General features: G+C 44.1%; 3 gene segments (V, D, J or C); all 3 read left to right on the plus strand.

The window, feature by feature from the left end:
* Positions 1-5785: 5785 nt before the first annotated feature.
* Positions 5786-6874, plus strand: LOC103607744. The segment is given in 3 exon segments: positions 5786-5831; positions 5916-6245; positions 6801-6874. Coding segments are annotated over 3 exon segments (450 nt in total).
* A 4902-nt stretch (positions 6875-11776) lies between these two features.
* Positions 11777-12244, plus strand: LOC103607738. The segment is given in 2 exon segments: positions 11777-11822; positions 11928-12244. Coding segments are annotated over 2 exon segments (363 nt in total).
* Positions 12245-18834: 6590 nt separating this feature from the next.
* Positions 18835-20039, plus strand: LOC103607745 (the record flags this gene model as incomplete). The annotated part of the segment is given in 2 exon segments: positions 18835-18849; positions 19628-20039. Coding segments are annotated over 2 exon segments (427 nt in total), but the record flags the coding sequence as incomplete, so codon positions are not given.
* Between the last annotated feature and the right edge of the window lie 1001 nt (positions 20040-21040).

Below are 21040 nucleotides of genomic sequence, written 5' to 3' on the forward strand. Positions count from 1 at the left end.
GGGACCAGCTTTCGATATGTCTCCTGCGTTGGCACGCCCTAGCATTTATAGACTTCCATACGTGCTATTCATTCCTAGTCAGCCTATAAACACTGGCGGCAACACCACAAACTGACTAGAGGCCACGGTCTGGAATGTAAAGATATGATAATATCTTGAGGAGAGACAAAGACAGGACATTCAAAGTAAAGGTTGCCACCCAGAATGTTTATGGTTAAACAGTTTCTAGAGAAGGATAAAAGGTCACTTGCAAATTAACTTGCATAGCCAGGAGCAATCAGTTTCTGGCATAAAGATTTCGAGGCAGTTATCATGTAAAGCATGGCCATCTGAGCAGATTGTCACGTAGGAGTGGTCTCACAAGAAAGGGTGTGGGGCTTCAGTCTCCCAACAAGCTGAAGAAAATCCACCAGGGAATGTCCAAAGAGACTTTGAGGCTTGTTTCATGACCATGTTCCAACTTTAGAGAATCCCCACAATTTTCTTGACTGGTTACATATGATGAAAAAAAACCAAGTAGTGTTTGTAAAGTCTCACAAGTTCTTTTTATTTTTTTTTGTTTTTGTTTTAAAGATGACCGGTAAGGGGATCTTAACCCTTGACTTGGTGTTGTCAGCACCACGCTCAGCCAGTGAGCGAACCGGCCATCCCTATGTGGGATCCGAACCCAGGGCCTTGGTGTTATTAGCACCGCACTCTACTGAGTGAGCCACGGGCTGCCCTCACAAGTTCTGATTTAAGATAGGAACCAAATTATCTATATCATGTAGAGCTGATCAACATAAATATCTTACTAATATGAATTAGAAATCATCTGCATCCATCAAGTAGTTATATTTATTGGTTTTTAGTTTTTATTATTAGCGTACTCATTATTACAAATCACAATTTTTCTTTATGCCCTTTACCTGCCTTGTCATTCCCATCCACACTCCCTCCCTTCCCCCCATCTCTAGTGACCTTAGGTTTTTTCCCTCCTTCTGAACATTCAACATACTATTGAGGTCTTTCTTTCTTTTTTTCCCTTTCTTTCTTTCTTTCTTTCTTTCTTTCTTTCTTTCTTTCTTTCTTTCTTTCTTTCTCTCTTTCTCTCTTTCTTTCTTTCTTTCTTAGCATGCAGTTATGAGTGAGAATATGCATTATTTCTTTTTCCTTGTTGGCTTATTCGCTTAACATAATTTGCTCCAGACTCATCCATGTTGCCTTAAATGGCAAAATTTCATTCTTTTTATGACTGAGTAGTATTCCATTATGTATGTACATCACGTTTTCCTTATCCAGTAGTGTGTCAATGGACATTTAGGTTGGCTCCATATTTTGACTATTGGAAATAGAGTTTTGATGAACATGGGATTGCAGGTGTCCATTTGACATGAAGATTTCCATTCCTTTCAATATAAGTACAGTACTAGGATTGCTGGATCATATGATACTTGTATCTGTAGTTGATTGAGAAACCTCCATATTGGCTTTACTAATTTACAGTCTTACCAACATAGTAGGAGTTTTCCAAATTCTCAACATCCTCACCAGCATTTGTTATTCATGGTCTTTTAATAATGGCCAGTCTATCTGGGTTGAGATGACATCTCAATGTGGTTTTGATTTGCATTTTCCTGATGATTACTGATGCTGAACATTATTTCATTTATATGTTAGCCATTTGAATATCTTACTTTTGAAAAATGTCTGCTCATCTCCATTGCACATATTTCAATTTGGTTTTTTGTTTGTTTGTTTGTTTGTTTTACTCTATAGGTGTTTGAGAAACTTACGTATTCTCTATATTAATCCCTTGTCAGATGTCTAGGCAAAGATTTTGTGAATAAGATCCAAAAAGCCCAAGGAACAAAAGAAAAAACATACGAATGGGATTATATCATTTACAAAAGCTTTTGCACATCAAAAGAAACAATCAACACAGCAGAAAGACAAATTATGGAATGCAAGCAGTTTTCTTGAAACCACAGATTATCTGTGAGGACACAGCAGCTGCTGACCCTTGGACACCTCTCACAACTCACACACCTTGTGTCAGAGGACATGCAGACAGCGCCACCAGCTGCAGAGCACTGATTTGGACAAGCCCATGGGAGGCTGGGGTCAGACAACAGTCAGGGAATGGGCTGAGTAGTGAGGTCAGAACCCTCATCCCTTGTGACTCAATGACGAGAGGACACATATACAGCCAAATATCAGAGCCTTAAGTTTGGAAACAGACCATGGAGATAGACATGGTCCTCTGAAAACACTTTTAGGGGAAAATTACTAAATCGCATTAGCAAATGAGCTCAGTTTTCTAATTTGGAACCTGGTCACAGGACAGCAGAGTGTGTTTCTATATTTCAACTCGGCGTGATTATTAATGGAAACCTTTTAAAATGATTACATGTGGCTTTCCTTTACATACAGTGACGGTCTCAAAATTATCACACAGATCAGATGTGAACTTCAAAGGGCTGAGTACATAATATGCAAATAGCAAATCAACCAGTGTCACACTCACTTTTGCGTTTAAAGAGGAAATTTAAAGTGATTCAGAGTATTTTAGTTAACATGTACTAATTTCCTCAAGACCCTGTTACATTTGAAGTTGAACTGCATTATCCTGTGTTAGAAAGTCTGATAGGAAGACCATGAACAAAGTATGACATGGTGACTGGTTTGTTACCACGTATCAAAAATGTGCAGTTTGTAGTGTTATCTTCATGCATAATTGAACTTAAATGAAGCCTTTGTCATAACATCTTATTTTTTATATCAGCATTGCTCTGGCACGTATTTTTATTGTTGATTTCTGGCTCTGCACTCCCAAGCATCTTGTATTCATGTGCTTACACCATTGCACAGCAAATATTGCTAACAGCATGCAGTTTTTGTAATGAAAGCCCCCATTTTGCCTTTTCTTTTACCTTTCAGTCTACTTAAACTTTATCCAATCACAGGCACATTTTCAGAAGGTGTGGTGTATTAGTGATTTATCTCTAACATTATTCATGATCCATACGCCTCCTTTCTTCTCTGCCTAATAGGACTATTTGTAAATCTCGTCTCTTTATTCATCTGGATAGTTTTCTTTATCTCTCTTTCTTCTATATCAATGATTCCACATACGTAAGAGATTACTTCTTCAGTTCATGATTCTGCTGGTTTCTCATCACATTGTTGTTTGGTGATTTACTATTATTGTTTATTATTATTATTATTATTATTATTATTATTATTATTATTATCATTACTTTTTTGCTTAGGGTTTCACTAAAAACGCAAGTAATATTAATTGTTAGTATTAATGACATAATAATAGTTTTTAATATTGTTTGATTTATTTAAAGGACATTTACAATTTTCTCAGCTAGTACTTTTACCACTTTTCTGACATCCCATCTAAGACCATTTTTTTTTTCATGAAGATATTTTCTCTTTTCAGTGTTGTGTGTGTCTTACTAAATTAATTTTCAATACTATAATTATCTTAAAATATTTTTATTACACTAGATCTCTCCATTAAACACAACACTCTTTCCAAGTTAGAAACAAGCATGTGCATGAGGCCTGCAGGACAATTATGATTTAAAGAAACAGGCTGTGATGCACTGACTTTCCAAACACACAGGGCCATCCTGTCACTTTGTACTAAGGGAGATTCTTCCTACACACTGTGACTTACTACAGAAAAGGACTGTGAGGTTTCACATTTTATTCTATTACAAGGAGTTGTTCAGCATCAATCAAATGTACAGATCTGGGTAGATTTTCAAAAGACGAATGGTGAGTTTTTTTTTTTTGTGTGTGTGTGTGTGTGTAGAGAGACAGAGAGAGACATAGACAGAGGTGACACAGGCTTGGTGTGTCAGGCTCCAGTCCATACACACACCTGTTGTTCCCATTTATCCTTAAATAGTAGATAACACACACTTTTTATCTTTTGTTGTAAGTCAGGGTCATATGACAGATTATGCCAGAGGAAATGTACACAGGTATCACATGCACACTCACAGCTGGGCTAATTAACTTAATGTTCTAGAGAGAAAAAGTTCCAGTTATGCAGTTTGAACAAGGTCTAGAGATCTGCCCTACAACACTGCATTCGTGGTTAACAATCCTGTGTCAAGCACTTATATTGTGTTACTAGGGAGACCTCAAATTGAGTGTCTTTACAGCAGTTAAAAAAACATTCCACCTGAAATTCTTCATTCCCTCACCTTCTGTTTTCTGTTAAGTGTCTGTCCACTAGGTGTAGATTTGCGGGCCTCACAACAGTGGAGTCTGGGTTCCTGAGTGACGTTATGAATCAGACACCTCTTCTCACCACAACTTCCCTCCTGAGCACATTAGAATAGAAATGAGCAAGCTGTAGATATCTTTTCTTCTACCTTATTCCACTGAGATGCTTGGCTGTTTCTCCATGAGGCAGAGCATCCTGACAAGTTCTCCTGGACAAACAGAGGTGGGCAACTAGAACTCTTGAGAGTCAGCTGGAGGTTTGAAAAACAAAAAACAGTGTATAAATGGATGCACATACACAGAGTTTTTAAAATATCCTCTCTGATAATTCCAAAATCTGTATCATATCTTATACTAGTTCTAATGCTTGAATTATCATTTCAGAGTCTTTGTTTATTGACATCTTTTTACCAGGTCTTTTAACATTTTGATAAAACTCCAACACAGTGTGTGAGTCAACAGGCCCTGAAGAATCATCTGCAAATTTCCCATCAGCAGCTCCTCTCTTGTCATTCATTCAGGACTCTTGAAGGGCTGTCCCTCCTTGACATGGAGCTGTCCTTGGGATTGACATGGAGCTGACAGGGGCAGACAAATCACAGCATCCAGCCAAGCCCCTGGCCTCTTTCTCTGTGGTGTTCAGTCATCCAGAGAGTGATGCCCACAGACATGGACTGGCTCTCATGCCCACAGACAGGTGCACATCAAGGGAAAATTTGTTTTTAAAAGTTTAGCAATAAGGATGTTATTACTGCTTTCATGTTAACCATTGTAATCGATTTTATTTTTTGATACCTGATAAGATTGGTGGAATAAATGAAGGAATAAAATCTATAAAATGCAGGTGAGAAGTGAATTTAAGTTGAACATTTCTACACTTTCGATGAACAGGAATGACCATGGAATGGAGGAATTTAAGATTTTTATCTTTCCCAGATATTGAGAATCAGTGTCCTCAGTAACGCACTGGGCATTATTTACTGCAGAGTCTCTGTGGTTCTGATGTGCTGTGTCTTGTACGGCAGGATGGAAAACACAAGGCAGACCTGGAATTCATGTAACAATAACAATATAACAAGAGTCAAGCTCTCAGGTGTGATGAGAACCACATCACAGGAAAGGGTCCAGGGAAAGAAAGCAGGGGATGTGCTGGGATCAGAACTGTAGAAGCAAGACACAGAGCCTGAGTTTATGTGGGAGAGTTGGGCTGGGTCCAAGTCAGCACAGAACACAGGGGTTGAAGGAAGGTAGATCGGGACTCAGAAAGCTGGGGCCACATTATGCCATGTAGCTCACCAAGTTCCCTCCCATACCATAAATACATGTCAAATAATTTCAACAACAACAACAAAAAAAAACAACAACATATAAGCATTTCAAAAAATACAATCGTTCCCACCTCAGTTCCTCACCACTTATAAGGACAGAGCTCCCCCACATGCAAATTTTCCTTCAAGCTCCAGGGTAAATGTAGACTAATGGGTGGTGGAAGCTCACAGGTCTGTCCTAAGACAGGGCTCAGGTCTCTGGGGAAGGCAGAGTTGAGATCTAATAGAAGATGAGATTGTGGGGTCTTCTCCTTTGCCTGGTGACAGCTTCCCAAGGTGAGTGTCTCAGATGTCACACATGGATTCTGGTATGTTTGTGACTGCATGTGAATGACAGGTTCTGATCCTCCTTCTCTCCAGGTGTCCTGTCCGAGATGCAGCTGCAGGAGTCAGGCCCAGGACTGGTGAAGCCCTCACAGACCCTCTCCCTCACCTGCACTGTCTCTGGAGACTCCATCACAACCAGTGGTTATAGTTGGCACTGGATCCGCCAGCTCTCAGAGAAGGGGCTGGAGTGGATAGCAGCAATCAGTAGTAGTGGCGATACAGCTTATAACCCGTCCCTCAAGAGCCGCACCTCCATCACTAGAGACACGTCCAAGAACCAGTTCTCCCTGCAGCTGAGCTCTGTGACCACCGAGGACACAGGCTTGTATTACTGTGCAAGAGACACAGTGACAAGAAGTCAGCGTGAGCCCAGACACAAACCTCCCTGCAGGATGAAGGAGGGGACTGGGCTGCAGGGGGCGCTCAAGGCCCACCCAGCTCCTGTGCCCCATGGAGCAGGTGCAGAGAGGGGATGGGGGGTTCCTCTTGGGATCTGAGGTTTCCTCTGCTCTGCTGACTCCCAGATGCCCCTCATGGTCATTTCCTGATTTGTTCTTTGTGACTCACTGCAGGCAACACAGAATGAAGTAACTTTCCTCATGTGCAGATAAGAAGGTTCTTTTCACTGGGGACTTTTCTTCCTTGAGTTTTTTCTTGACCTGTTTTTTTCTTGACACACAAATCATTATGATATATTATTATTTTCCCCAAACGTTACATCTCTCCAGGAGCACCCTGTCCCTACATCAGCATTTTTCCCTGAATAAAGTGCAGCTACACCCACGTGGTTATTATCATCCTGCAGGACCTCTGCCCATGGCGTCTCTATCCTCAATGAGGCAGTTTAGCCTCTGGATCCTCATCCACACTGTGGACATTGATGTTCAGGATTTGTCACCCTCTCCTCCCATTCCTCAGTGTCCTGGATGGAGAAGCAGATGCCTGAGGGCCACACACAGCTCATATATTTCCATTTGGAGGATTCTGGGTGACAAGCGCAGAGATACAAACCCAGCAGAGCCCTGCTGGGCTGAATTTTGGGTTGGGTCTCTCAGACACAAGAGTCTCACAGGATGACAAGAAAAGGAAAACACTGCATAAAATGTCCCCTGATGTCCTTGTTTTTGTCTCCTCTGTGGAATACATTTTCATAGAGCCTTCTTAAATAATGTCTAAGGTGCATGTTATGTTTTAGTTTTTCTCTGTCATGATACAGAATCCCTGTGGATGTGGGTAAGGTGTGGGGTAGGGAAGCAGTGCACAGTCCTAGGATGAGTTCTGTCCTTTAGTGAGCCGTGTCCTGGGTGGGACCTTCCCAAGTGCTTCTCCCTTTACCCTCCCTTAGGAGAGACTGCAATTCTCTTGAGGGATGTGGAGGGGATGCATTTTTTCTCTTCTTTTTTTTTTTTTTCCTTTTTGTCTTTTTTCGTGTCCGGCAACGGATCGCTACCCTCAGTGTCACACCCGTACCGGACCGGGACCGGCAACAGGATTGCAAACCTCGGTGCTGCACCCGCACCTCGCTCAGCCAGTGAGCGGGAACCGGTCTGTATGTGGGATCCGAACCCTCAGCGGGAGCGCCACCGTGCTCCCAAGCGACGCACTATAGCAGTGCGCCACCGGGCCGGCCCGCATTTTTTCTCTTCTCTCAGGTCAATGATGCTCTGATAAAACTGCAATCTATTAGAATCAGCTAAACTCGCTTCTCCTAAGGCCAAGCCTTCTTATAGAGAAGGTCATGCTCTGCTGTATTTCAGAATGGCTGCTTCCTCCCTTTTTCTGCTGTGAACAGGAGGATTCTTCTCTGATATTTTCTAAGAGAACAAGGTTGGGCCTCTGAGGTAGAGTTTAAAGTTTTGAGGATCCCTGAGACCATTCCACTGGGCTGCACCCAACTCTCAGATTTCCCAGCTCTGAGTCTTCAGCTGCAGCTCTGCTTTATCTCCCCCAGTCCTGGGTCCCACTGAGGTTTCTGCTCATGAGTTTCTAATCAGACAAGCTGTGACTCTCTGTGTCTTCCTGGCTGCATCTTCAAATTCAGGGACAACAGTTCATGCTGTGACTTCACTTCTTTACAGATATAAAAATTGTCACCAATTTTCATTTTGTTACATGTTTTTATTGTTGTCTGGATGGGGCGATGACGTCCAAGCTTCTTATGTGTGTGACCTGAACCCAGAACTCCTTGTGTCACACCTGGAGAAAAGGGCTGTGTTTATGTTTCCTTCTGGTTGCTGCTTATTTACTTCCACTTTTCACATTGAAGGTGTCAAATAGCAGCTGCGCAGGCAGCTGTCCTCAGCTCATTCAGGATTTCTGAGGGATGCCTTGATCCTTTACCACTGTGTTGTCTGAGAGAGGCTGTATCTCCTTCACCTTTTATTAATATCATCTTATATGACAAAGCATAATTGTATTCATTTATGGGGAACAGAATGATGTTTTGATAAATGTATATAATGTGGAATAATTAGATCTGTTGGGAAAATATAGGAAAATATTCAGGACCCCTCAGATTTTCAAAATATTGCTGAGCATTTGATGTAAATATGCACGTGTGCCCAGGTGTTCCTTGGTTATTGTCTTATGTAATTGCGCATGTGCACCCAGGTGTCCTGGGTTATGGACTGAAGTATAAAAGGTGAGTGGATCTGATCCACGGTGCTGCCTCCACCCCTGGGGTGCCCACAGGGGCTACAGGGAAGCCTCTACTGCTGCTGGAGGGTGTTGATCGAAGCTGTTGCTGTCAGAGCCACTGGGACCCTCTTCAAGGCCGCTCCCACCACCACCTCCACCACCACCAGACTTGTAAGCTGCTGGACCTGTAAGCTGCTGCTGCTGCTGTGGCTGAAGATGGAGTTCATGTTATCTACCCATGGTACCAAGATCTTTCCCAATTCCCTAGCATGGACCTGTGTGTGAAGTGTCTGGTGACCCAGCCTGGCATGTGAGGTGTTTGTCACCCAGTTTGTACAATGGGTTTGAAGGGTCTGAGTGCTTGCCCTGACAATACAAATGGAAACACAGTATACCTAAACTAATGAGACATTTTGTCTTTAGTGATGTTTTGCCTTCTGGACAACAGGAATATTTGTGTAGAGTTCAAGGTCAAGCTGGTCAATATATCCATCACATCAAATTAGAAATTTTTTGGGAAGACATTTGATACTTACTCTCCTTGCTATTTTGAAATATATTATTACTGACTGTAGACACTATTATGACTGACTATAGACACTCAGGCCAGTGGAGCAGAATTGACAAAAAATACAGAAATCACCCCTCAGGCTCACAGCCATCTGATATTGGACAAAGGCAACAAAATCTACATTGGGGATGAGACTTCCTCTCAACAAGTGATGCAGGGAAAACTGGATGTCCATAAGCAGAAGGGTGACACTAGGTATTTACCTCACACCGTGTACTAAATTCAACTCACAGTGGATTAAAGACAATTATGCGACCTGAAACTTAAATATCACAAAGGCAAAATATAGGCGAAACAATTCAGGAACTAGGTGTGTGAACAGACTCTATGAACATGAGCCAGAAAGCACAAATAACAAAAGAGAAAATAAGCAAACGGGACTTTATCAAAATACCACACAGTTTCTCATGCTCTCATATCCTTTAAATTACTGACATCACAATACGTTTGCTGTTTATTTCACAAAAGTATGTTTCATGGGGGTTATAAAGGGTATAAAATTGTATAACTGTATTAAAATTTGAAAATGATGGATAGAATCTTAAACTTATTGAAACATACCTTACTTATGATAAAATCTACCTATAAAAGTGTACAGTTTAGAAGACTTCAGTATACGTTACTCACAAAATAATTAACCAAATTTGTGCAACCACCAACAAAATTTAATATTAGATTATTTCAGTATCCCAAAATGAACACGTCTCTTCAGTGTCACATTCCAGTCCTCCCTTCCCCCTCCTTATCCCAGTCCAGTGACCACTAACCTAATTTCTGTCTCCATGCCTGCATATTCTGGATAATTTTCATAAGTGGAATTAATAACATGCAGTGCTCTGTATGCGGGTTCTTTTATGTTTTAAGTTTCTGTTTTGTGCCACGTCATATGAATATGATAAAAGTGAGGAATAATAAGAGATATTGATGAGGATGTAGAGAAATATGTTTGTTCATAAAATGCTGGTGACAACATAAAATTGTATATCCACCTCGAAAAACTGTTCAGCAGTTTCTCAAAATGTAAAGCATAAATATTGGCTTGGCTGCCTCCCGTGCACATTGATAACTTGTCGTGTGGAGGATCTGGGGGAGGTGCTGGAGCATTACGCAGGGTGCTGCTCCTCTCCCCCTTGAGCACCAGCCCAGGAGGCAGGAGCTGAGTGATTCTCCCCAACCTGGATAAGCCAGAAAGAAGTTAGGGTCCCTGCAGATATGTGCATCCTGGCAGATTCACACTCTGATGCTCTAGCACACTGGACATTTGGAAATTCATGAATTATTTCTAATTTCATCTTTGTTCTAGTGTGTTTGCCACCTAGTGATCTCTGAACCAGGTGAGCTAAGATTTGATCCTGCTTTTCCCTGCAAACTACTCTGTCCTGATTTCAGGTTTGCTGTTTGTGTTCTTAACTTTACTCTTTGATTTGTTTAAGAAAATGTGCTAATTTGTCACTTATCCAGTGGGCTTGCTATTGTTATTGTGTTTGTTGAAACAATAAGTAAAAACACTTTTACTCCATCTCTACATTTGTAATCTAAGAGCAGCTTACTTTATAATATCCAGAATGTGAACATGATCCAAATTCCCATCAGCAAGTAAACTGAATAAAAGAGGCATTTTCATACATTGGGATTACTACTCGGTATTAAAAGTCACGAGTGTCTGATTCACACATTTTGAACAAAGATCAGAATGAAGTATAACAAGGAATCACAAGCACAGACTGCATATTCCATTTACTTAAATTCTAGATGAGAAAAAAATACTGTGAAGTAACATAAAGAAGTTCACGAGTTGCCTGGACATAGGGTGAGAGGAAGGAGGAATGGGACGAAGAAATCAGAAGGACAGCAGGAAATGCTTCGGGATGAAATATTTGTGCACTATTTCCACTGTGGTGGTGACTGTGCAGGTGCACATGTATGTCAGCACTCATCAAGTGCACACTTTAAATAGGTGCAGTGTGTTCTGTCTATTATAGCTCCTTATGATGGTTACAAGTAAAAGCAGGTGTCAATAGAGAAAGAGAGATAGAGAAATACTGAAACATATAATTTAAGAGATCCTTTAAATTGTATCTGCATGAACTCTGGTTCTCTAAGTATGATGTGAATAAAAGACAGAACACAGCAAATCACAAAGTGTGATTACAGGAAGGAGAACCTAACTAGGCAAATGTCACCAGGCAGACGCAGCTCTGTCCTGGGGTTGGATCCGTGGTGGGGAGAAAAGGCCCAGACACTGAGGCTCCCTCTGACCATACATGAGCTCTTGGAAACACTGTATAATCCTTTGATGATTTTATTTACAACTGCACATCTATATAAATAATTACCATTCATAAGTGCCTCAAATATTTTGTGTTTCTGTGCAAAAATAACATAAGTTGGATTATAAATTTTTATAAAAGTTACAGTCATATAATAAAAAAAAAATATATATTGTCACAAATATAGTTATTGCCAACAAACTCCCCTGGAGCATTCACATCTGCTCTGGACTATGCCCTCTTCACAGGCTCCCACCACAGAGCCTGCTATGTAGCAGGAGGACATGCAAATAGGGCCTCCCTCTGCTGATGTAAAGCAGCCCAGCCCTGACCCTGCAGCTCTGGGAGACAAGCCCCAGCCCCAGGTTCCCAGGTGCTCCAACTCGGTGATCAGGACTGAACACAGTCGAGTCACCATGGAGTTTGGACTGAGCTGGGTTTTCTTTCTTGCTATATTAAAAGGTCATATTAAGGCTAAATAGTGACATTGAGTATGTGTGGTTATGAGTCGGAGAAATAGTGGATTTGTGTGAGAGTTTTTTGACCAGGGTCTCTCTGTGTTTGCAGGTGTCCAGTGTGAGGTGCAGCTGCTGGAGTCCGGGGGAGGCTTGGTGAAGCCTGGAAGGTCTCTGAGACTCACCTGTGTCGCCTCTGGATTCACCTTTGGTCACTACGGCATGCACTCGGTCCACCAGACTCCAGGGAAGGGGCTGGAGTGGGTCTCAACCATTAGCTGGAGTGGTGGTAGCACATATTACGCAGACTCCGTGAAGGGCCGATTCTCCATCCCAAGGGAAAGCGCCAAGAACACACTGTATCTGCAAACTGACAATGCGAGAGCTGAGGACACGGCCACATATTACTGTGCGAGAGACACACAGTGAGGGGACGTCACTGGGAGCCCAGACAAGAACGTACTGCAGGGACACACGGGACCACCAGGGGGCGCTCAGGACACACCGAGCTCAGGGGCCTCGTGCCAGTGGCAGGTGCAGAGGACACTGGGGTGTTTCCTGTAGACATCCATGGTTTCGTGTCCTCCCCAAATTCTGAGGTGTCTCCTGAGACACTTCATGCCTTTTTCTTTGTGTTTTTAATTCCTCACATCCTTTCCGTTAGTGAGGGAAAACCCGACAATGTGTTTTGAAAATGAGATCTGAGCAGTCACCAGGCTCTTTTCCTTCACTGAATTTCTATGACTCATGTTTCATTCATGACAAATAGATCTTCCAGAACATCCTCATCATCCTTGGCTGGAAATAAGTTAACTGAAAAAGAAACAAGGCCCATTGGTTGTGTGTTCTAAGCTCACACTCTTTGACCTCTTAAAAACTCCCTTTGTACGTATATGATCCCCTAACCTCAGCTACGCACAACTCTGCCCCTTGTGGATTTGAATAAAGGTTTGTCCATTGATGAACTCAACCCCTCAGTCCCCTAATGTCCATATCATGTGTTCATCTATCTACGGAGGCCCAAACAGGTAACAGGCGGGTCAGCTGAACCTTCCTTACCTATGCAAGTGAGCCCTTGTGACTTTCAGATGTATAACCAGGCAATTCAGGCACTAGCGCAGGACTGGCCTGCATCTTGTGAGGGGCACATGTGGCTGGTGGTGCCAGCCCACCTATAACAAGTCACACACTTTATGGCAGAGCATGTCCAGATGGCTTCACCAGCTTCAGAGCACCTTGGTGGACAAGACAAAGAGATGCTAGTGTCATGCAGTGATTAGATAATAGACCAGACAGGCCTGTAATCCTTAATGTAACCAATGTCCCTATGACCAGACCACATATATGCAGTGAAATACACAGAGCAGGAGCTGTGGGGCGTGAGGGAGGGGCCCAGCAGCAGACTTGATCACCACACCTAGAAGGTCGGTGCAGGCATCACGTGTGCTTGTCTCTTAGGCACTGGTCACAATATAGTGAGGTTTGGCCACTCCTCAGCTCCTGCTCTGCTGTCCTTCAGCTGCCCCATCTCTCCACCGAGTGGTGTTCAGATCCCCACGAAGGGTACACACTTCTGCGGGTCAACCACAGCCCTGAAGCTGAGATTGGGAGTTGATGAGAGATGACACAGGCTCCACTCTGTTCTTGTGTGTCCCAGCCCAGCCCTGATGTTGCCTTAGCACATCCCTATCTGCCAAGCAACCCTATCCTTGTCTGAGGTGACATGGCAGACAAATCCTCTATAATCTGGAGGCAGTTACCAAGACACTGGAAAAGATAGAGGAAACAATGTTGGTGAGCTAAGGAGCAGAGAAAAGAGTCAAGGAGAGCCCAGGAGCTACAGAGTGTGGGAGGACTGCCTGAGAGGAGGCCACAGCAGAGTGGACAGGTAGGGAGAGGACAGGATTAGGGAGGCTCCCCTCACCTCCTTGGATGGGAACTTACCACTGCACCCATGAAAAAAACTACTCGGTATCGAGGAAAGACTCACCAGAAAGCTTTAAACAAAAACTTCTAAGGGCCCACACAAGGGAAGAACTGTTTCTGTTTCCATGGCCAGACTGGAAAGATCTCATGATACAGGGAGCAGTGGGTAGAGTCCTCTGAAGACCGTCACATTACTAGTAGTGCAAAATTAGTCCATGACTGAAATCTGTTAGGAACCTGACCTAAAGTATGCCAACAATAGCTTCGAAAGCATCCAACTGATTCCAAACAATGTGACAAAGTTAGGGGACAGACAAAATGCATCACCAAACAACCTAAAATCAAAATGGCTGAATAAAATTAAAAATAACTAAGCATTCAAAAAATCATTAAAATATATCCCACCACTGGAATAAAAATGAATCAATAGAAAGAGTCTCATGAAAAAGAGATAATGGAATGTGGTAGTTGATTTTATGTGTCAACTTGATTGGATTAAAAGATACCCAGACAGCCGGGGAAACATTGTTTCTGATTTTGTCTGTGAGGGTGTTTCCAGAACACAATAGCAGTTCAATAGGTTAACTGAGCAGAGAAGACCAGGCTCATCAGTCTAGGTGGGCTTCATCCCACATACCGGGGGTTCAAATAGAAGAAAAAGGCCAAGAGATGGCAGACTCTCTCCTTGTGCTTGAGATGTGAAGTCAGTTTCCTCCTCACTTAGATGTCAGCTTCCCTGGTTCTGGGTCTTTGGACTTCGACCTAAGCTTGCACCATCAATCTTGTGGTCCTCAGGGCTTGGGGCCTGGACTAGAACTGCACCATGGGCATTCCCAGGCCTCCAGNATAGTTTCTTTAGCTATTGCTTGTCTGGAGAATCCTAACACCTGGTATCAGAGAGAAGATTATTGAAACATCTATGATGAAAAGTCTATGTTTTTCAGTAAAGTATAGGACAACAGAACTATCCTTAGAAGAAAAATGTGAGGAAGTCAAAGGACCAAAATGGAACATCTAGATGTTAAAATATATATATATCGGAAATTAAATAATTCATGAAATAAGATTAACACTGAATAATAAATCATTGGTGTACTTGAAGACAAGTAATAAAAGTTACCCCAAAATGCAGCACAGAATGTAAAGTTTTCAGAAATAGTACCTGTCACTTAGGTAAGAGACAAGAGAAGCCATATAGTACACATGTAGTTGGGACACCAGAAAGAGGAGAAAGTGCAGGAAGACTAAAGAAATGTCTAAGTACATCAGGGGCAAATATTTTCAAGATTTCATGGAAACTAAAATCCCACAGATCTAAGATGGCAAAGCCATGACAAGAAAAAGGGGGGGGGGGAAGAAGAAGGAAAGAAGAAAATCAACTGAAGGTGTATCAAAATCGAAGTCTTGAAAACCAGAGAAAGTGAATACAATATTAAGAGGAGAAAAAAAAAAAGACAATTTTAAGAGAGAAACAAGGTTGATAACATCAAATCCATGCAAAGAAACCTGTCAGAGCTAGAGAACAATGGAGGGACCCCTTCAAAGTTCTGAACGGAAAGACAAATCCATCAACACTGAATTGTAACTCAAGGGAAAAAGCTTCTAGATCTGAAGGAAAAGTGCCCGTCAACACTGAATTTTAACTCAAGGGAAAATACCTTTCAGATCTGAAGGAAAAGTGGAGTGAACCTGAGATTAGACAGTATCACGTGTGGGATGCAGCTGCAGCAGAGCTCAGAGGACAACGTACAGCATCTAGTGCTTCCTGCAGAGCAGAAGGGCCTCAAGTCATTGATCTCAGCTTCCACGTTACACAACAAGAAAGGGGAGATTGAAATCCACTGAAATCAAACAAAAGGAAGGAAAATAGGGATAAGAACAAAGTGATGAAACTGAAGGCAGAAACAGTAGAGACAGTGGACTGCACCTAAACTTGATTATTTGAAAATTTCATGGGATACATCCTGCAGCGACTCTGCATCACCCCATTAAACATCTGGCTCTTTCCTTGTATTCCCCCAGCACTGGGTGTCTGTGAGGTCAGTGTTGGGGACATACAGTGTCCCAGTAGCATTCAGACAGTGATGGGGAGTGTAACTTTGCAGTTTCCCTTCTCTCCAAGTGGCCTGTCCTACGTGCAGCTAATTGGAATAGGGGCCTATCCTGGCAAAGCCTTCACAGACCCTGTCCCTCACCTGTGCCATCTTTGGGGACACTGTCCCTAGCAACACTGCTACTTGGAACTGGGTCAGGCAGCCCTCAGGGAGAGGTCTGGATTGGTGGCAAGAAGGCACTACAGGGGCACATGGTATAGACAGTGTGGATTATCTACACAAGACTGATTAATCTTCATTAGTAAAGTGAGACATGGAGAGATGAACACAGAGTTTGGAATGAGTCTTGTCTCTGGAAAATGAGTGAATAGGATGGTTATAAGAAGGATGAAAAAGAGATTCTGTTTTTCATGCCATGTGATGGGCTCACTGCTATTTTATTTTATTACCATTCTCTTAATAAATTTGAAAGAAAGGAAAACTGGCAAAATATACATGGATCCATACAAATGATGACACATGAAGGGACAGTGAATACGAGATGTAGAAGCCTAATCTCACAGGAAGGAAAGAAGCAGAAGTTTAAATGCGTCTCTCAGAAAGCAGGAAGTGTGTCCAGACACCTTAATGCCAGTGTAGGAAATCAGGACTAATCCCTGCACCAACATGACTTCAGTCCTCCAGGAGGGAGAGACATGTGCTGCTTTCACTGGTGCATTTCAAACATCAGTGATTCTCACAGCGGAAAATTCTAGAGAATGAGGATTCACAGTGAGAAGTAAACAGCAGTCACTGAAAAAGAGGATTGTCCTGATGCTCACAGCTGAAGTGAGTCCTTGAGAGGAGGGTTGATTCCTGTTTATTCTGGGGCTGCTTCTTATGCATCTGTTATCCCAGTTGATGAAGGGCAGGGCAGACTTCCACTCTCTCAATCCAAACTAATTTCTGCTTTCTCAGTATAGCCAGTGACTCAAAAACACTCCTGATCTCCAAGGTGCATGTATGAAAAGGTTTGTGCAGGAATGTTCTCAGATGTATGTTCTGGTTTACCAAAACCTAGAAAACTCCCAAATGCCCTCTGACTGTGGGACAGTGTAATAAATTGATGTTTATTCAGAAAACAGAATGATATAAGGAAGCACAAAATAATTACACTGCAAAGACAGGGACAATGACTTCCGTCAATGTAGACCTAGAGCTGGGGTCTGGTGTTCACAGACCCCTTGAACACCTTCATAAACCCTTCAAATGCAGGTCTATAATCTAGGTCACCTGCAAAAATTTCCTTGGAACCTTGGTTGAAGAAGGAATAGTCTTTATTCAGCACACACAACATTATGAGCTAAGCAGTCCCCAGAGAAGCTCAGAAACTCAACTGCCACTGGCGAAGTCCAAAGAAAAACTGAGCAGCTGACAGCAGAGTAAATGTGCTCTATTGTTAGATGTGAGTTCTGGGGGGGCCGGCCCGTGGCTCACTCGGTAGAGTGCGGTGCTGATGTGAGTTCAGGGGCCAGCCTCCTTCAAAAACTGAAGAACACAAAATAGCAATAACTAGAAAGATACGTGGGTGCACATGCGCACTACCTCCACACACACAACTCGTTGACAACAAATGTGGAGGGAGCCTGACTAAATTATCCTATTTTCCCCACAGCCAGGCCTCGGGATGTGATGTTAAGTGAAGAAGGCAGATTCAGTAGTACAGGTGTCCTAAGACCCCATTTAAATCAAGTTCAAAATCAGCCAAAACTCATGTCAGAATTTAGACTTTCAGAGAGTGAGTCCCAAGGAAGAGAGAAGGTGGGAGGGCTGGGGAGGGCAGGAGGGGAGTCCCAGGACAGGGAAGTTAATGCCTCTCACCTTCACATGGGGTCATTTCTGTGCATTCAGCCTGTGTCACCACATCAGTGCTTGGGGATGTTTCACTGAACTGCACTCTTGGGATCATGTCATCCTGTGTAAAAGATGCTAATTAAAACAAAGGACAGTTATAGTGGCTCACAAGACACCATGGTCATTAGTTTGTAAGCACTGGGATGATATTGATTATTGGGAGTTGTGGGGAAAATAGGATGATTTAGTCAGGCCCCACACATTTCTTGTCAACAAGTTGTGGGTGGGTAGAGTTGGTGTGCATGTGCACCCATGTATCTTTCTAGTTAATAGCTTTTGTGTGTTATGCAGTTTGTGAAGTAGGCTGGGGCAGAGCTCACCTCTAACAATAGAGCGTGTTTACTCTGCTGGCAGCTGCTCAGTTTCAGTTTTTCTTTGGACTTTGCTGGTAGCAGTTGAGTTTTGGAGTTTCTGAGTATCTCTTTGTACTGTTTAGCTCCTAGTGTTGTGTGTGCTAAATAAAGATTCCTCTGTCTTCAATCAAGGCTCCAAGGACGTTTTTGTCCAGTTTCCTAGCTCATAGACCTGCATGTGAATGGTTTGTGAGTGGGCTCGTGGGGTCTCTAAGCTTCAGACCCAGTCCTAGCTCGACAATTGGCATCAGTGGAAGGATTATGCCACAGTAGACAAACACTAATGGTGGAGTCAGAGGGCAGCTCTGCAGGTTGCCAGCTCACGGGGAGGGTGTGATCAACAGGTGCAGCTCTGTGAGGAGCATCAGCAAGTTCACCTGAATGTGGGTCAAAGGCCTCAACGTGGTGGATGTTTCATTTGGCTACAAAACATTGGCACCCCCTATTCATCTTACCTCCTCCCTGGTGTCTGTCAGGGACCTCCTTACCACACCTGCTCCATGGGTCTCGGGTAGGGGGTGCACCCATATCCATGGTGTGCAGTGAGCTCACTCCATCGACACACATGGTCCACTTTCTGGTGAAGAGATCAGTGGAAAGAGAGACTCAGTCTACAACTGAGTCCAATTAGTACTCATCTGGATCCCTGTGTGGTGTACATTAGAAGGGAGGGGTCTTTTCAACAGGGGATGCCAACAGAAGAAATACTCGGAGCACCACGGAGCTCTTCTGCAGCCCTGAAAGGAGGTGTCTGCAGAGCACCAGGCTGGCCAAGAGGAAGGCTCAGCGGGAGATGGGGATCATTCCAGTGGGGTCCTTTATGCCTGGATATTTTATCAACTCAAATTTCCCTAGACCCAGAAAAGTCACACGTAACACAGGAAATGAAGAAAAGCAGTAAGATGTCCCCAACCATGGCACCTCTGGGGAAGACCTCACAGTCTCCTCATCCACGTTCACAAAACCCTGAGGCCAGAGGAATTTCAATTCCTGAGGATCATATCAAAAGGGATGGGTCGGATCATAGGGGCCTTGTTAAGACAGAGTGGGAGGGATGCTCAGGACAGGGGCCACCTTGTTGCTGGCATTCTTGGTCCTGGCTGCACCTGGGGTCATTCATAAGATGACAAGGTCTTGCACACAGCACAGGGTTCCGGCTGCACAGTTGTGTCTGAAGCACATGCAAATGGATTCTCCTTTGCTGATACAAACAGGAGGCTGGCCAGGCATTCTCACAGTGGAGCTCCACCCAGGTTTTGGTACAGGACAGAACCCAGCAGCTATACCAGGAACAGCACGGAGTCCAGGCTGCACAGTTGTGTCTGCAGCACACGCAAATGGATTCTCCTCTCCTGATACAAAGAGGGGGCTTGCCAGGCATTCTCACAGAGAAGCTCCACCCAGGTTTTGGGACAGGACAGAACCCAGCAGCTCCTCCAGGAACTCTGTGCCAAGCTGGCTTTTATTCCTCATCATCGACCAAGGTCGTTTTCAGGAGTGGGGTGCATTGAGAGTCTTGTGTGTGCATGTGTTGCATCCATGTGAGTCCATGTAAACACCATGTCTCTGTGTTTGCCGGTGTCTAGCATGAGGTGCAGCTGGTGGAGTCCAGGGGAGACTTGGTGCTGACTGTGGGGACTCTGAGACTCTCCTGTGTAGCCTCTGGATTCACCTTCAGGAACAACTGGATGATCTGGGTCCAGCAGGCTCCAGGGAAGGGCTGGAGTGGGTTGGTTTGAAAAGACATCGTGCTGGTGGCCTCACAGAAGAGTCTGCTGGGCCTGTGAAAGGCAGATTTACTGTTTCCAGTGATTATTCCAAGAACACACTGCATCTGCAAATACACAGTGTGGCCCCTGAGGACACAGGCGTTCATTACTGTGTGAGACACAGAGAGGGTATCTCAGTGCAAGCTCAGACACAGACCTCCCTGCAAGTGCACACAGGGCCACCAGGTCATACAGGGAACCCGCAGCAGGCAGCGGTCCAGTCCCAGAGGCAAGTGCAGAGGAGGCCTGGAGGGATTTCCTTTCTGAATTGTCCTCACCTACAAGTCCCTTTGTCCCTGTCCCACGTGGGCACAGGGAGGGAGAAGGTTGCTGTGGTCCAGGCTCTCATGGTTCCCCCAACCAAGTGTCCAGAGCCCAGGTCAAGCCTGAGCTGAGGAGGATGTGTCCACACCTGGCTGGGCTGAGGTCGTGAGGAGCAAGGGCCACTCCTGCTAAGGACTGGCTGGTGGAGATGGACATGGACACCTCATCTTGTTCACTAGTTCTCCATGTCCCCAGGGATCTCAAGGTTACCTGCAGACTCTAGAGGGGTCTTTTGCTCTCGGGTCTCCACAACACACCTGGCCACGTGGCAGAGGGACTGCAGCAGCCGTGAGCTCAGTTGGAAATGGGTGGATGCGGAGCAGCCAAACGTGAATGTGCAGCTGGAGACGCAGGCTCACTGCACATAGTCACCAGCGTGTCTGCATCCAGCAAGTCAGAGCATGCTCACATGCAACAGGTTACACGAAGTAGGTTTATCACTAACAGATAGACAAGGGACAGACATCTCTTATCTCTGTGAGCTGTCCCGCAACACTCAGGAAAGCTGCCCAGGGTACATGGAGTCTCAACTGTGTGTGTCCCACCTGTACCACAGCAACAGGACCCCGAAAGGCAGCCTACTCCAGGTGGTGAACCCCAGAGGTCACACAGCCCACTGGGCTAAAGCTCTGAAGTACGTCCTCCATCCAGGGGAGGAAGAAAAAATGCTGGACTGTCCCAGCCAGTTCCTCCCTAACTCAAGGTGCTACATTCCCTGGGAGGGATGGGAACATGGCCCAGGACATGCTGCCCAGTCCAGCCCTGTCTCAGGACGTTGTCTTTCAAGCACATTCAACAGTTATTCCTGAGAACTACAAGCAGGGAAAAGGGGAGAACTGGAGTTCCAAGGCCACCAGGGAACTGTCCTTCACTGCCCAGTTGTAAGCTACTGAGTTCTGCTGAGCT

The sequence above is a fragment of the Galeopterus variegatus genome, unplaced genomic scaffold (genome assembly GCF_000696425.1).
Source record: "Galeopterus variegatus unplaced genomic scaffold, G_variegatus-3.0.2 Scaffold7678, whole genome shotgun sequence".
In the NCBI taxonomy this organism is placed as follows: Eukaryota; Metazoa; Chordata; class Mammalia; order Dermoptera; family Cynocephalidae; genus Galeopterus; species Galeopterus variegatus.